Source organism: Cebus imitator, unplaced genomic scaffold, assembly GCF_001604975.1.
Source record: "Cebus imitator isolate Cc_AM_T3 unplaced genomic scaffold, Cebus_imitator-1.0 Scaffold122, whole genome shotgun sequence".
NCBI lineage: Eukaryota > Metazoa > Chordata > Mammalia > Primates > Cebidae > Cebus > Cebus imitator.
In genome coordinates this window covers 2,180,390-2,196,535 of record NW_016107437.1, presented here as the reverse complement: position 1 = coordinate 2,196,535, position 16,146 = coordinate 2,180,390, and the positions used below count along the sequence as shown (strand labels likewise).

Here is a 16,146-nt window from a genome sequence, read left to right as displayed (position 1 = left end):
TTTTTTTGAGACAGAGTCTTACTCTGTTGCCCAGGCTGGAGTGCAGTGGCACAATGTCGGCTCACTGCAACCTCTGCATCCAAGTCTCAAGCTATTCTTGTGCCTCAGCCTCCTGAGTAGCTGGAATTATAGGTGTGTCACACCATACCTGGCTAAGTTTTGTGTTTTTAGTGGATATGGGGTTTCACTATGTTGGCCAGGCTGGTCTTGAACTCCTGAGCTCAAGTGATCCCCCTGCTTTGGCCTCCCAGAGTGCTGGGATTACAGGCATGAGCCACTGTGCCTGACCCCATCCCAAGTCTTGCTTAAAACAGCAAGCACTGTAAATCCTTTTGGCCATTTTTTACTGTTTATATTCTCTATCTTTTAAAATAATTTAATCATGCTGTTGTTTCTTGATTTTTCAGCTTTAGTCATTCTCCATAGGTTTCTTACTAGTGAGGATAAGAATTTAACTCTTAGACTGGTGCCCCTTTCAAATACATATTTCCCTCCATTTTCTTAAAAGAGTTACGTTTTGTTAACATTCTATGCTTACCCAATTATAACTATAAATGTCTTAAACAGCTGAGATATATGGTGTACTATGATGATGACTTTTTGTTTTTTCTGGAGTTTATAATTGCCTTTCTTTTTCTATTTGATTAATTTTCTAGCATTTTTGCCTACTAATTACTCCCAGAATTTTCAGCAGCATTGCAAAACTCTTTTCCAGATAGTCAGACACATCATATTGCTCATTGACTTCAATTAGTTCTGATATTTTTCTTGGGGACCCTCTTCCTAGAGCCTGTGTCCTGCTCCAAAGTAGACCAGTTGCACAGCTATGGTTCTGCAGCCTCCCTTTTTCATCAACGTGGAAATTTCTTTCACTTCTCCTCTGGGTCAAACCCCTTTCGCTTAAACCTGTGTCATCTCTCTCTGTTTATTGCTTTGTCTTGATGGAGTACATCTTTCAGTAGCTTTCAGAGAAAGTATACATGGGGTGTGTGTTTATTTCCAAGTGCTTCTGTAATTAATTACTACACTGGTTACCTTAAAACAACAGAATTTGTTTTTCCACAGTTCTGAAGGCTGTAAGTTTGAGTCAAGGAGCCACCAGGGCCCTGTTCCCTCTGAGGCTCTGGGGAGAACCCTCCCTTGCCTCTTCCAAGCGTTTGGTGATGGACGTTGATGCTTGGTGTCCCTTGGATTACAACCACATCCTCACTAATCTCTGCCTATTTTGTCACATGACATTCTCCCTGTGTGTGTGTCTGTGTCTGAATTTTCCGTTTCTAATACAGGCATCAGTTATATTGTATAAGGGCCTGTCCTTTTCGAGTATGACCTCATCCTGACTTATGGTATCTGCAGACCTGATTTCCAGTTAATTGGGAGGTATTGGGGATTAAGACTTCAGTTGATCTTTTAGGGGAACACAATTTAACCCATAACAGAATGCAAACATTTGAGACCCTAAATATTTAAAATGTCTTCATTCTACTGGGGCAGCTTGAATGAGTCAGAATTTTAAGTTGGAAATACAGCTAGTGCTCGACTTACGACCACGATTGGGACTGGCAGACCGGTCGTAACACGATTTGGTTGTAAGTTGAGTAGGCTATATGTACAGTTGAAATGGTGCACACGGAGATGGTAGTGCTGCCGGAAGCTGGTCCGCACTGTCGTACGCCCAGCTGGGCAACGTTTGTGCTGCCAGACGCGGAGCAGTCGTGGCTAGCGATTGTGGTCGTAAAGTCGAGTGGTCGTAAGTTGCATAGGTCGTAAGTCGATCAATACCTGTAATTTTCCCTGGGGATTTTGAAGGCATTGCTCCATTGTTGTGAATTAATTTGGAGATCTGATGCTCTTTCTGACCCATCATCTTTTGTTTGTGACCCTTTTCTCACGGTCTTAGAAGTTTTAGGAGCTCATCTTAGTCCTGGTGGTGGTGAATCTCATTACGAGGTACGTTGGTATGGACCTATGTTCCTCCATTGTACTGGGTCCTTAGTACTGGGCTTTTTCATTAGGAAACATGTCATTTGTGTCTGGGTAATTTTCTCATACAGTTTCTTGAATAATTTCCTTCCTCCCTTTGCTCTGAAATTCCTATTGGTTAGATGTTGCTCCTCAGAAACTGAGCCTCTAATGTTTTCTTTGTTTCTCTTTTCAAACTTGTTGTCCTTTTTGTCTTTTTTCTTTTTATTTTTTGGAGAATGAGGCCTCAGTATGTTGTGCAGGCAGGTCTCAAACTCCTGGGCTCAAGCGATCCTCCTGCCTCTCCCTCCCAAAGTGCTGGGATTAGAGGTATGACCACCACACCCGGCCTCCTTGTTTCTCTTTTGTTCTATTTCTTTGTCCTTTTGTGCCAATTTCCTCGACTTCATATGCCAGCCCTTCTGCTGGCATTTTTATTTTGGATTATCTTATATTTTTAAGAGCTGATTATTTATTTATTTATTTATTTATTTATTTATTTGAGATGTATTGTCTCTCTGTCACCCAGGCTGGAGTACAGTGGTACGATCTTGGCTCACTGCAACCTCTGCCTTCTGGGTTCAAGTGATTCTCCTGCCTCAGCCTCCTGAGTAGCTGGGATTACAGACACCCACCACCACACCCAGCTAATTTTCGTATTTTTAATAGAGAGGGGGTTTCACCATGCTGGTCAGGCTGGTGTCGAACTCCTGACCTCATGATCCATCCACCTCAGCCTCCCAAAGTGCTGGGATTACAGGCGTGAGCCACCACACCTGGCCTCAAGAGCTCTTTTTTTTCGTTTCCTTTCTTACAGAATCCTGTTTCATGAATGCAGTTGTCTTCTCTTAGAGTATAAGTTATAGAATTTCAGGGAGTTTTATCTGTTTCGAGTTTCTTTTTTCTTTTTATTTCTATATTTCCTGTTAGAGACTTTCCCCTAAATGCTAAGCCAGCCTTGGATACGTGCTTATGTTTGAGTTGGCTGCTGTTTTCAGACAGGGTAATTACGTTTTGAGTATTCTCAGAAGCTGCCTGCGGACTTAATTCAAACCAGCAATTTTGCAAAGTTAGGGATCTCATATTCTGGAACATAGATTTAAAAGTTTGTTTAAAAAAATCCATTCTCCTTAAAATCCTTTTCTAAAACTTAGAGTAGGAGACCTGCCGAAACACAGAGGAGAGAACGCATTTCCACACTTGGGCACCTCTCGACCCTCCGGGATCCCCTTAGGACAGAGTGAGTGCTAGTTCTCTGCCAACCTAGGATTAGGCCCTAAGGCTGCCGTTAAAAAGATCCCAGAAGAAAACTCAGGAATAAAAGCGGAGAAAGTGAGACACCTGACTAAAACGACTGGAAGTCCTCGGGAAGTAGAGAAGGAGAGAGAAACCAGAAAAATCATCAGACCAGTTAATTTGCCTTTGGCGTAACTGGAGATCCAAAGCTTCCTAAAAGATTAGAAATCTCCTGAGTTTGCAGAGTTGACGTAGAAGAATCATGAACAGCCTAAAGCAGTTGCCCAGTGTGTCACAGAGAAGGGCATAGAGAAGAACTGGCAGGAATGTCCCCAGATGGTGACAAGTTTGCAGGACTTTGACTGGATGAGCCATGAGGCCACCCAGAGGCCCACGAGCCAGCCCTGGCCCTGTCCTCATGGAAGGGCCCTGCATAGGATTCTCGGATACAGAAGGAAGGAGAGCACGTCTTCATGTCCTGTCTGTGCAGACGCAGTCGTCCTTCCAGCTCCGAAGGTCCAACACAGGCTTGCACCATCCCCATTGACTTTGAGGGGCCGCTGTAGGCTCCCCGACCCATTCACTGTGTGCAGGATCCTTGGGTACCCAGAGGGGATCCCTGGATCATGAACCCTGTGTGGTCAGTTCTAGGCCTGTTTCCTGCCTTTCCCCCAGCAGCCCCCAGCGTCCCGCGGCCCCCCAGCCTCCTGAAACAGTGGCTGTTCTCTTCTGATTCAGATCCAGATGTTGAACTTGGGAGACAATTAGAACCTGGATCCCAATTCTGTCTGAAAGCAACAGAATAACATAATCTATACACTAGTGGGTGACTCTTGGCCCAGCTCAGTGTAATGAGACGTAAATGAATGACCATGACCTCAGAAGCAAAAACAAAACAAAATGGAGCAACCAGACAGATGTTCTGGAGGGCCTGAGTTTGCCAGGTCCCAACTGTTATCTATAAAGTAAAATGAGATCGTCATCACCATGCAGGAAACATGAATAAAATAGAAAACTAATTGGAGACTCTAAACGTGTTTGGGAAGAGGCGCTATGTATAAGTGGGAGCATGTTCTGATTGGTGGGCTTCCTTGTCAGTCAAGCAATTGGGTGGGGACCTGGCTCTCCAGGGATCTATGCCTGCCTTATGTTCTTCTGTGGTGCCATCTTCCCATTTCCTGTGGGACGGGAGCAGCTGGGCAGGGACCAGGCTGCCCACTCTTCAGCGTCTCCCTGTTCTCAACTCAGCGCCACTTCCCTCCCCTCACTGTGTCATTGTCTCTGCATCTGAGCAGGGGTGGGTGGCCTGCCCCTTTGATCAGCTCCCCCTTGTCTTTCATGTAGATATCAGGTAAATTGTCACTTCCTCCTAGAATTGTTTGCTGACCTCCGCCATTTTTATCGAATTCCTTCTTTATTATTTTTCTTCACAGGCCTCAGCATTCCTACCCGTGTTTTCTTTTTGTTTCTTTATTTTGAGACAGGGTCTCCTTCTCCTGCCCAAGCTGGAATGCCGTGGCACATCACGGCCACTTCAGCCTCCATCTCAGCCTCCCAGGTAGCTGGGAATATAGGCCAGCACCACCGTGCCTGGCTAATTTTTGTATTTTTTTGTAGTTATGGGGTCTCATTTCGTTGTCCAGGCTGGTCTCAAACTCCCAGAGTCAAGTGATCCTCCCTCCTTGGCCTCCCAAAGTGCTGGGATTACAGGCATGAGCCACTGCTCCCAGCTGTCCAATGTTTTATTAGGAAAAAGTTGCAAACCTTCAGAGGAGTTGGATGGATGGACAGTGATCAGCAGCATCCTCTCATACTAGGTTCTGCTATTAACAGTTTACCTCACTTGATTCATCACCTCTCTCTCCACCTATCCAGCCCTATTTTTTTTCATGCAGTTCAAAGTAAATGTAGACATTGATAGATTTCACCCTCAACGTTTCAGCATGTGTTTCATTAAGCAGAGTAAAATGCATCTATCTCCACAGTACGGTTGGATGAGTTTTGACAGATGGATACACCTGTGTGATCTGTACCCCTGTCATGAGTCACAGCATTGCCAATGTCCTAGAAAGTTTCCTCATGCCTAGTCACTTCCAGCTTTGAGATTTTCCCATCTTGGCTGTGATGAGACTCTGGGGACCTCTTGCTGCCTGCTAGAAGCTTCCTCTCCACCCCGAATACCAGGCCCTCCTTTCTCTGTCTCTTACAGGAGCCTTGAACCTGGATAGTCCGTGGCTGATGGTCTCTGCAGCTCACAGGTTGTACTGGCCACACCGAGCTGTGTTCCAAGCTGTCCTGGAGCTGACGCTGGGCAAGGCCTGGACCCTAAAGGGCCTGGTGGTCAGTGTGGACTGCAGGAGTCAGGGCTCCACCAGGGAAGGCAAGATCGAGGTCTACACTCCAGCTACCACCTACCTCCGGGTGAGCAGTGTTCAGCCCCCAGCACATGCCGGGACCCTGGCCACTGAGATCTTTTTCTGGTACAGAGGTGAATAAAAGCTGAGGCCTGTAGGCAGATAGCAGCTCACAGATGTATGAAGTTTGGCCCTCCCAGTCTCTACAGCTATGAGAGTTAGTTTTATTTATTTATTTATTTATTTCTGTGATGGAGTCTTGCTCTTGTTGCCCAGGCTGGAGTGCATTGGCACGATCTTGGCTCACCACAACCTCCACCTCCCGGGTTCAAGTGATTCTCCTGCCTCAGCCTCCTGAGTAGCTGGGATTACAGGCATGCAGCACCATGCCTGGCTAATTTTGTATTTTTAGTAGAGATGGAGTTTCTCCATGTTTTCAGGCTGGTCTCAAATGCTCGACCTCAGGTGATCTGCCCGCATTGGCTTCCCAAAGTGCCGGGATTACAGGCATGAGCCACCGCGCCTGGCCTCGGAGTTACTTCTTAGGCGATGTAGGAAAGTAGACTAAAAAAAGAAAATCAGATTTCCCATATTACTGCTTAGCAGCTGACGGGGAGAGAAATAAAAAGGAAAGCAAGTCGAACCGTACTTTGGAAACAGGTAGGCAGACATTCGGCTTTTGCCAAAAAAAATTAGAGTGAGAACTTCTAGGACGTAAGTCGGTTTTATGCGGACTACTGACTATCAGAAAGTTGCTTCTCTGCAGGCGTTTGATGCAGAAGCAAGAACAGGTTTGGGAGAAAACAGTTGAGTGTCATCTGCAGGGCTGAGAGAGCCTGGTGCATGGACAGTCTCCCTGTACTGAGTGATGCATGGAAGTGGGGAAGGTCCAACCCTGATGGGGCTCATCCGAGGGCAGCAGAGTGCCCTCTGAGGCCGGGCTGGGTGGCTTCAGGGTGGAGTCAAGGGTGATGGTAATCTTAGGGACCACAAGGTAGCCTCTGTGTACCAGAGGATGCCAAGACAGGAGCTCAAGGTGCGGGCGACTAGCCAGCTCCCATCCTTCACCCAACTGGAGGGCATGGCGGCCCTGCCCAGGGCGGTGGCAGTGGAGGTACCAGCAAGTGATCAGATCCTGGAGATGCTGATGGATTGGCGGCGGGAGGGAGTGATGGAAAGGAAATAAATAGCTCAGAGGTTTTGGCTTAAGCATCTGGTGGAATGGAAGTGCCATTCAAGGAAATGGGGAAGTTGGCCGGGGGGAACCGAGGGTCAGTGACATGGGACAAGGTGGTGCGAAGTTCTTGTACTGGGTTGGAGGCTCAGCCGAGCCCAAACCCTGTCTTGTCCTTGCCGCTTCTCCCTGTGAATTCCCTGAGTTGTGTGAATGAGGGATGGCAGCCAGCAGGGCACCAACTACCATGCGGGGCTTGTGCCGAGTGATGGCTGCAAATGGCCTACCTCCCCAGCCCCGAAACGAGCCAGGTCACACCCAGCTCTTCCTAGGATTCCCGAAGTCCACCTGTCAGTGTGTGCCCTTCAGGGTACAGACACGCTGGCTACTGGTAATAGCGGCCCAGCGAGATCACATTCCCAAACTGAAGAGGAGAGAAGGAAGTTATGTCTGCTCAGGGTTGGGGCAACAGAGAGTTTTTTTTTTTTTTTTTTTCCTTAAGGCCCTGTAGAGAAAACTAGCCTCCCTGTACCAGTCAGGTTAGGCCTCACAGAAATGGCATGAAGGGGTTTTGAGGCATGAATAGGAGTCCACCAAGTAGGAAAGAGATGAAAGGGTATCCCAGGGGGAGGAAATAGGGTGTTCAAAGGCCTTGGTCCTCCTCCCCACCTCATTGCAGGTTTCCATGGTGACAGTCTTGGCACAGAGCCTCTTCCACAGCTGGAGCAAACTCGAGTCAGCCTGGAACGCAGCAGTGCAGGGTGAGATCCATGCTGAGAACAGCTGGGACCGTAAGATCCTGCACTGCTGGTTGAAAGGCGCCCAGAGGGAGCTCAACCTAACAGCGACCTACAGGCGCCTCGAGTGGGTGAGAGCCCGACCAACCAGTCCCTCTCCTGGCTCTCCTGCCTCTCTCCCTGCTTGGGATAGAAAAGGGCTTTGTGCCACTGGCTTGGCCAGTGACCTTGGGCCTCCCTGAGCCTCTCTTTCTCTCTCTCTTTCCTTTTCCTTTTTTTCTTTTTAGATATTTTTTTGACAGTCTGGTTCTGTTGCCCAGGCTGGAATGCAGTGATGAAGTCATCGCTCACTGCAGCCTCCAACTTCTGGATTCAAAGGATCCTCCCACCTCAGCCTCCCAAGTCATCAGAACTATAGGCACATGCCACTCATGCCACCATGGCATTGAAGGGGTTTTAAGGGATGAATAGGAGTCCACCAAGTAGGAAGGAGATGAAAGGATATCCCAGGGGGAGGAAATCTCTGACTTTTTTTTAAGCACACATGAGGTATTGCTGTGTTGCCCAGGCTGGTCTTAAAGCCCTGGAATCAAGTGATCCTCCCATCTCAGCCTCCCAAAGTGTTGGGATTACAGGGGTGAGCCACTGTGCTCAGACTTAGTTTCTTAGTCTGTGAAATGGACCCTAGTCACATTAGCACAGATTCAGGAGCAAAGCTGGGCTTCCTTTGGCTGAGAAGTCCAAGTTCTTTGTTCCCCTGGGCACCTAGGGAGGTCCAGCTGTGGTGGGAGCTGGTGGGCTCCTGTGGTTTGATCAGGCTGGAGGCTGCGGTCCAGTTCAGTAGCTGTTCTTAGATAGTCACTTCTGGGAGCAATCGACAGGCCGTGGGGGGCTACCCCTTGCCTCCCTGCAAGGTGGGTCTGCGGCTTGGTCCTGTTGGCCCATCCCTCCCTTCAGCCTGGATCTTGTTGCAGCCGCGGAAGACCCAGGTGTCACTGATGGCTCTGGGGACCGGTACCCATGGCCAGCCTCGGGGCCTGCAGTTGGAGGGTGAGCTGGAGGAGCTGAGGCGAGACAGGACATTGTACCAGAAACGGGGGACATTGCTCTTTCGGTGCGTGTGCCCCTTCTCCTAGGTTGACACCCCTGCAAGTTTCCCCTTTTCCAGCACGGAGGGTCCCCAGGGGGGACAGGATGGGCAGAGCTACCTGGAGAAACCCTGCTGACCTGCTGGGGCCCGAACGGAACCAGATCCCAGAGAACAGCCCCCTCCCCTGAAAGCTGCCACATCCCTATCCGCTCCATTAGTTGTTCAGGTGGGAGCAGAAGTCGGTCTTATCCTAGCCTGGGGCTGCTTGGAGAGTCTGCTCATTTCCTAGAGACAGAGCTCATTAAAAAGGCAGTTCCCTGTGTGCTGGGAACAGCATGAGATTGGAATGAGCAGAGCCATCTTGGACGCCAGGCTATGCATTGAGCAGCTGTGTGGTGTTAGACAAGTCACCTACGGCCGAAACATCAGCAGTAATGACAAGGAATAGCAATGTCATTTGCGGATTTCATTTGTGTTTTTGCCCCATTTACATTCATTGAGCACCTATTATGTACCAAGTGCTCTTCTGGGCACGTGGAAAATGGCAGAGAACAAGAAGGGCAGAAACCCTTGCTCTTGAGGAGCTTACATTCATTTCATGTATGTGACCTCTCATCCCAGTCACTGTGTCCAATGAGTGTTATTGTAGCTGCATTTTACATATGGGGGAACTGAGGCACAGAGGTCAAGTCCTTTGCACAAGGTCGCCCAGCTAGTGAAAGTCCGTGCCTGGATTTCAGCCCCAGTCTTTGTGACACCAGATGGTGTGTGCCATCTATCACCTTGGGTCTTTGCTGTCCAATGGCGACGGGGACCCCAGCTGTGCCCACCTTGATGGCACAGTGAGATGGTGAAGGGTTCTGAATGACAAATTGTGAAAGCACAGGGCTGCCCTATGTGCTGATGTTGTCTTCTCTGAGACAGACTCCAAACTCGGCTAGCTGACGACAGGCCCAGGCTGAGACCGTGGGGCCCAGTTGTCCCCGACACTGCCAGCTGCTTTAGTGGCTTTGGCCTGTTTTTCCCTCTGCACACCAGGCACCCCTTGCGCCTGCCCATCCCGCAGAGCCTTGTCCTGCAGGGGACCTTCACAGCTGACGGGCGACACCAGCGCTATTCCCTGGAGACAAGGGTTGTCCTGAATGGCCAAGAGGAAACCCTGCAGACTGTCGTCCTGGGCTACCAGGCGGGACACCCCTATGTGAGTGGGCCTGGGCACAGCCGGGAAGGGGCCTGAGAGCTGGAGGGAGGCCCCAGCTGCCTGCATGCGTGTGTACATGTATGTGGTTGCCCCTCCCAGGTCTGTGCAGGTCTGACGCATCCATATGATGGCACAGCCATCCCCAGGAACACAGAGGGGTGCCTGGTTACTTGCAATCAGCACAAGGTAAGAGTGGAGGCCCCAGAGACCTTTGCACCCCAGCCAGCCGTGGTTCAAGTTGCTGTGATCTCTCAATAGGATTAGAAACACGTTCTCTGGACTGAGTGCAGTGGCTCACACCTGTAGTCTTAGCCACTCAGGAGGCTGAGGCAGGAGGATCTGGAAAGGCCAGGAGTTGGAGAGCCATCTGGGCAACATATGGGAACCCCGTTTCTCCAAAAAAGAATGTTTTTCAATTAGCCGTGGTGGTGTGCACTTGTAGTCCCAGCTACTCTGGAGGCTGAGGCAGGAGGATCAATTCAGCCCAGGAGGTTGAGGCTTCAGTAAGCTGTAATCACACCACTGCATTCCAGCCTGGGTCACAGAGCAAGACTCAGACACCCCCCTTCCCCCAGAATAGTTATCCACGCTGGGCACGGTGGCTCACGCCTGTAATCCTAGCACTTTGGGAGGCCAAGGCAGGCAGATCCCCTGAGGTCAGGAGTTTGAGACCAGCCTGGCCAACATGGTGAAAGCCTGTCTCTACTAAAAATACAAAAACTAGCCGGGTGTGGTGGTGGGTACCTGTAGTCCCAGCTACTTGGGAGGCTCAGGCTGGAAGATTGCTCGAATCCAGGAGGTAGAGGTTGCAGTGAGCCGAGATCGCACCACTGCATTCCAGTCTGGGCCACAGAGCCAGACTCTGCCTCACAAAAAAGGAGGTTCTCCTGCCTGGGTTCTCTGTTTCATTTGGTCCTCCCTAGTACGGTCTATGTGACAGCCAGAGGGATATTTTCTTTTTCTTTTTTTTTTTTCATATGGAGTCTGACTTTGTCACCAGGCTGGAGTGCAATGGTGTGATCTCGGCTCACTGCAATCTCCACTTCCCGGGTCCAAGTGATTCTCCTGCCTCAGCCTCCCGAGTAGCTGGGATTACAGGCGCGTCACTACACCTGACTAATTTTTGTATTTTTAGTAGAGATGGGGGTTTCACCATGTTGGCCAGGATGGCCTCGATCTCTTTACCTCGTGATCCGCCCCCCTCGCCTCCCAAAGTGCTGGGATTATAGGCCTGAGCCACCCCGCCCAGCCCAGAAGGATATTTTCTAAAGGTCAGCGTAACTCTGCCACTCCCTGGCTCTCAAACTGTGACTGCCTGTCTCGGGATAAAGCCCCAGTCCTGTGCCCTCAGCCCCACTTCGTGGCCTGCATTCCCCTCGTCCAGACTCTTCGCATTTCCTCGCCTGGCTCTTTCCTGCCTCAGGACCTCTGCGTGTCCTGTGCCTGGAGCTGTCACCCTCTCCTTCACCTCCCTTCTACTTATCGTGTAGGGCTGAGCTCCAGCATCCTCTCACATGACCCCCAGACCACCTCACACACACCCCTGGTTACCCCAGCGAGCCCTTATATCCTTTTTGCAACCTCTGCCTCCTGGGTTTCAAGTGATTCTCCTGCCTCAGCCTCCCGAGTGGCTGGGGTTACAGACGTGCATTCCCATGCCTGGCTAGATTGTGTATTTTTTTGTAGAGACAGGATTACGCCATGTTGGCTAGGTTGTCTCGAACTTGTGACATCAAGTGATCTCCCTGCCTCGGCCTCCCATCCAAAGCACTGGGATCACTGCTGTGCCCAGCTTGCCCGATATCTTTTCCTTCTAGCATCAATCATAATTTCAGTTTCTTTCTTTTTTTTTTAGACAAAGTCTTACTGTGTCACCCAGGCTGGAGTGCAGTGGCACAATCTCACTCACTGTAGCCTTGACCTCCTAGGCTCAAGTAATCCTCCCACCTCAGCCTCCCGAGTAGCTGGGACCACGGGCACATACCACGACCACACCTGCCCTTCTTAATTGTTTATTTTTAGTAGAGACAGAGTCTTGCTGTGTTGCCCAGGCTGGTCTTGAACTCCTGGACTCTAAGTGATCCTCCCATCTTAGCCTCGAAAGTGCTGGGATTACAGGTGTGAGCCACCGTACCTGGCCTCAGTTCAATTTTTGTGTGATGCATCAGCCACTGGTTCCTTTGTTACTCTGGAAAACTTACAATCTCCATGAGTACTTTACCACTGTAGCTACAGGACTTGGTACACAGTAGGTGCTCAATGAATAGTTGCTGCCATGATGCTATTTAACAGCCACTGCATGCCAGGACCCAGAGTAGAGGTCACCAAACTTTTCTGGAAAGAACCAGGTAGTAACTAGTTCAGGCACATGGTTCAGGCCTTGTTGACTCCACTCTGCCATTGCAGTTCGAGAGAATCGTGGACAGTACGTAATGAATACGTAATGAATGGGCGTGACTGTGTCCTAACAGGACTTTACTTACTGAAACACACCACATTTGGACCAGGGGCCTTAGTTGCTGACCCCTGAGTTAGAGGATCTCTTTTGAGATGGGGTATTGCTCTGTCACCCAGGCTGGAGTCCAGGGGCTCGATCATGGCTCACTCACTGCAACTTTGACCTCCTGGCCGCAAGTGATCCTCCCGCCTCAGCCTCCTGAGTAGCTGAGACCACAGGTGTGCACCACCATGCCCAGCTCATTTTAAAAATGTTTTGTAGAGATGGAGATCTCTCTCTGTTTCCCAGGCTGGTCTTGAATTCTTACATTGAAGGGATCCTCCTACCTTACCTTTCAAAGTCCTGGGATTAGGCCAGGCATGGTGGCTCATGCCTGTAATCCCAGCAGTTTCGGAGGCCAATGAGGGTGGATCACTTGAGGTCAGGAGTTGGAGACCAGCCTGGCCAACATGGTGAAACCCATCTCTACTAAAAAACTAAAAAAATTGGCTGGGCATGGTGGCAGGTGCCTATAATCCCAGCTATTTGGGAGGCTGAGGTGTGAGAATCACTTGAACCCAGGAGGCAGAGGTTGCAGTGAGCTGAGATGGCACCGCTTCACTCCAGTCTGGGGGACTTGGTCTCCAAAAATGAAAGAAGTGCTGTGATTACAGATAAGTCACTGGGCCTGGATGAGGGTCTTGACATTTTGGCTCTCGGGGTGAAACTTGTTTTTGCCTGTGTGTCCTTGGCAAATTATTTCATGTCTCTGGACCTCAGTTTCCTTGTCTGCAGAATGGGAGCAGCAGTGTTCATCTCTTACGCAGGGGCTGTGAAGATTACAATGGAGTATTGTGAAATGCCTGCCATGCCCCCGTCCAAGGCTTCTTCCTGACACCTCTAGGAGGCGTCCATACTCTGGGAGATCACCGCATTTTTCAGCAAGCATTTACAGAGCATCTGCGGTGTGCTAAGCCCCCAAGGAAGATAGTCATTGCTTCTCTCTCTCTTTTTTTGTTTGTTTGAGAGAGTCTCCCTCTGTTGCCCAGGCTGGAGTCTGGAGTGCAGTGATTAAATCTCAGCTCACTGTAACCCTCCACCTCCCGGGTTCATGTGCCAGACCCCTCCTATCCTTTTTTTTTTTTTTTTTTTTTTTTTTAAAGACCAAGTCTCCCTCTGTTTCCCAGGCTGGAGTGCAGCTGCGTGATCTCGGCTCACTGTAACCTCTCCCTCCTGGGTTCAAGTGATTCTCCTGCCTCAGCCTCCTGAGTAGCTGGGATTACAGGCACCCACCACGACACCCAGCTGATTTTTGTACTTTTAGTAGAGATGGGGTTTTTCCATTTTGATGAGGCTGATCACAAGCTCCTGACCTCAGGTGATCCACCCGCCTCAGCCTCCCACAGTGCTGGGATGACAGGCATGAGCCACAACACCCTGTTTGTCTCTTGCAAGATGCACCCTAGCCCCTGGGAAGGAGGGTGAACTAAGCACGTGTTGCGCATTGAGACCCATCCTTCTGGGGCTGCCTTCACCATTAGTCAAATGAGGCCGTGTGTGTGGGGGGTGTGTGTGTGTGTGTGTGTGTGTGTGTGTGTGTGTGTGTGTTTGCGCGCGCCTCCCCAGGGGTGACGTAGAGCTTTTAGGGGAAAACAAATGGCAGCTTGACAGCCTCAGACGCCTGCAAAGTGCCTCCCGATGGTGTTGGCTGTTTCTTATGCTGGAAATTGCAGGGCCAGCACCATGGGTCAAATTCGACCTGCAGATGGGTTTTGTTTGGTCTGCTTAGCATTTAAGTTTTTTAAGGAAATTAATTGCTACATTTGAAAATCAGAAGATTTTGAGTGAAATCCAGATTTCTGCTGTTTCTAAGAAAAAAAAAAAATTAGAAGACGTGACCATACCGGGCTTCAAATCCCAGCTGACAACAACAGACTGAGTAAATGGCAGTCCTTTCATACCGTGTAATTTGGTGCTCTGCTCTTTCTTTTTTATAATTTTTTGAGACATGGTCTCACTCTGACACCAGACTGGACTGCAGTGGCACAATCTCGGCTCACTGCCACCTCTGCCTCCTGGTTGAATTGATTCTTCTGCCTCATCCTTCCAAGTAACTGGGACTACAGGTGCACACCACCACGCGGGGTTAATTTTTGTATTTTTTAGTAGAGATGGGGTTTCACACATTGGTCAGGATGGTCTCGATCTCTTGACCTTGTGACCCGCCCACCTCGGCCTCCCAAAGTGCTGGGATTACAGGTGTGAGCCACTGCGCCCGGCCTCTCTGCTCTCTTTAAAAACATGTCTAAGCTGGGTGTGGTTGCTCACGCCTGTAATATCAGCACTCTGGGAAGCTGAGGCAGGTAGATTATTTGAGGTCACGAGTTTGAGAGCAGCGTGACCCAACATGGTGAAAACCCATTTCTACTAAATATATATTTAAAAAAAAAAGTTGGGTGTGGGAGTATGCACCTGTTATCCCAGCTACTCGGGAGTCTGAGGCAGGAGAATCACTTGAACTCCGGAGATGGAGGTTGCAGTGAGCCAATATCATGCCACTGCACTCCAGCCTGGGCGACAGAGTGAGACTGTCTCAAAAAAACAAAACAAAGCCATGTGTGTTTAATGACAAACATTTTTCTCATTTCGCATTTCCCTTGGCCCCCTTGGACCCTTATTTCTCTTCCTCCATCTTGGTTCTAATGTAAAGGTGAGCATCCCTTTAAAGGTACACAGCAATGATAAAGCTCCTTAGCAGGCATTTTTAACTTCGCATCAACACAGGTAGGAAAGATGGTAACGTGCTACTGTGTACTTGGCCTGTGGCAGAATCTGAATGGTTGTTGAGTGAATAAATGATGGCGCAATTGTATATTAGTTTGCTATGGTTGCCGTAACAAATCGCTGCAATCTTAGTGGCTTAAAACATCACGGATTTATTTTACAGTTTTGGAGCTCAGAAGCCCAAAATAGATCTCACGTGGCTAAAACCAAGGTGTTAGTAGGGCTGTGTCCTTTTTGGAAGCTCCAGGGGAAGAGTCCATTTTCTTTCCTTTTCCAGCTTCTACAAGTTGCCTGCATGCCTTGGCTCGTGGCCCCTTCTTCCACCTTCAAAGCCAGTAGCATGGCATCTTCCAGTCTGTGTGACTCTGACCCTCCTGCCTCCCTCTCATAGGACCCTTGTGATTACTTTAGGGCCACTTGGATCATCTGCCCATCTCAAGATTCTCAATCCAATCACACTGCAAAGTCTTTTTTGCCATGAAAGGTCACATATTTATAGGTTTCAGTGATGAGGACATGGATGTCATCGTGGCATGAGTGTTCTTCTGCCAGCTCCACAAAGAATTACGCATTCTTTCACTCCAGCACAGCTTTGACCTTGGGGTTTCAGGCTGTAACTAGGGATTCTGCATTTGCCCAAATATTTGTTGAGCACCTACTACATGCCAGAACCTGCGCTAAGTGTTAGGAATATGGCAGTGAACGAAACAGACTATTCCGAGGGCACTTTCTTTGAAGAAGACACAGGTATTCACATTTGTTCCATCAAGCCCACCCTGCTAATCTTACCTGTAGGCATTGGAATTCATCATTCCCGTGCACCTGTCCCCACTTCCTGCCCTATAAATGGAAGACTGTAGCCTGCTCCGTAGCCCATCAATCTTGGGACCACTTTCTTCTGACTGCTGGGTTCCCGGGGTGGCTTCTGCAGGCACGTGGAGATGGGACAGGACCTCTCTCAGTGCCTCTGGTTCTCACTCACCTAGGCTAAGAAAAGGGAGGTCGAGGCCACTTTGAAAGTCAACCAGAAAGCTGTACTGCACTTAAAGGGTCTGCATCATGACAGATCTCAGCACGGGGAAAGCCGGCACAGCCTAGCCCTGGACTTGGCCCATTCCTACCAGGTACGGGTCCCAGACACTGGTTTGTGATCTCCACACAGAGCTTGGCT

General features: G+C 49.4%; 1 protein-coding gene across 1 annotated transcript in view; it reads left to right on the top strand.

Annotated features, from left to right (window-relative positions):
* Positions 1–16,146, top strand: part of LOC108312180 — a 160,800-nt gene that overhangs the window by 75,838 nt on the left and 68,816 nt on the right. The window contains 6 exon segments of the mRNA XM_037742506.1: positions 5,408–5,619; positions 7,406–7,594; positions 8,438–8,577; positions 9,592–9,754; positions 9,854–9,940; positions 15,962–16,099. Coding sequence (XP_037598434.1) covers positions 5,408–5,619; positions 7,406–7,594; positions 8,438–8,577; positions 9,592–9,754; positions 9,854–9,940; positions 15,962–16,099 — 929 coding nt within the window.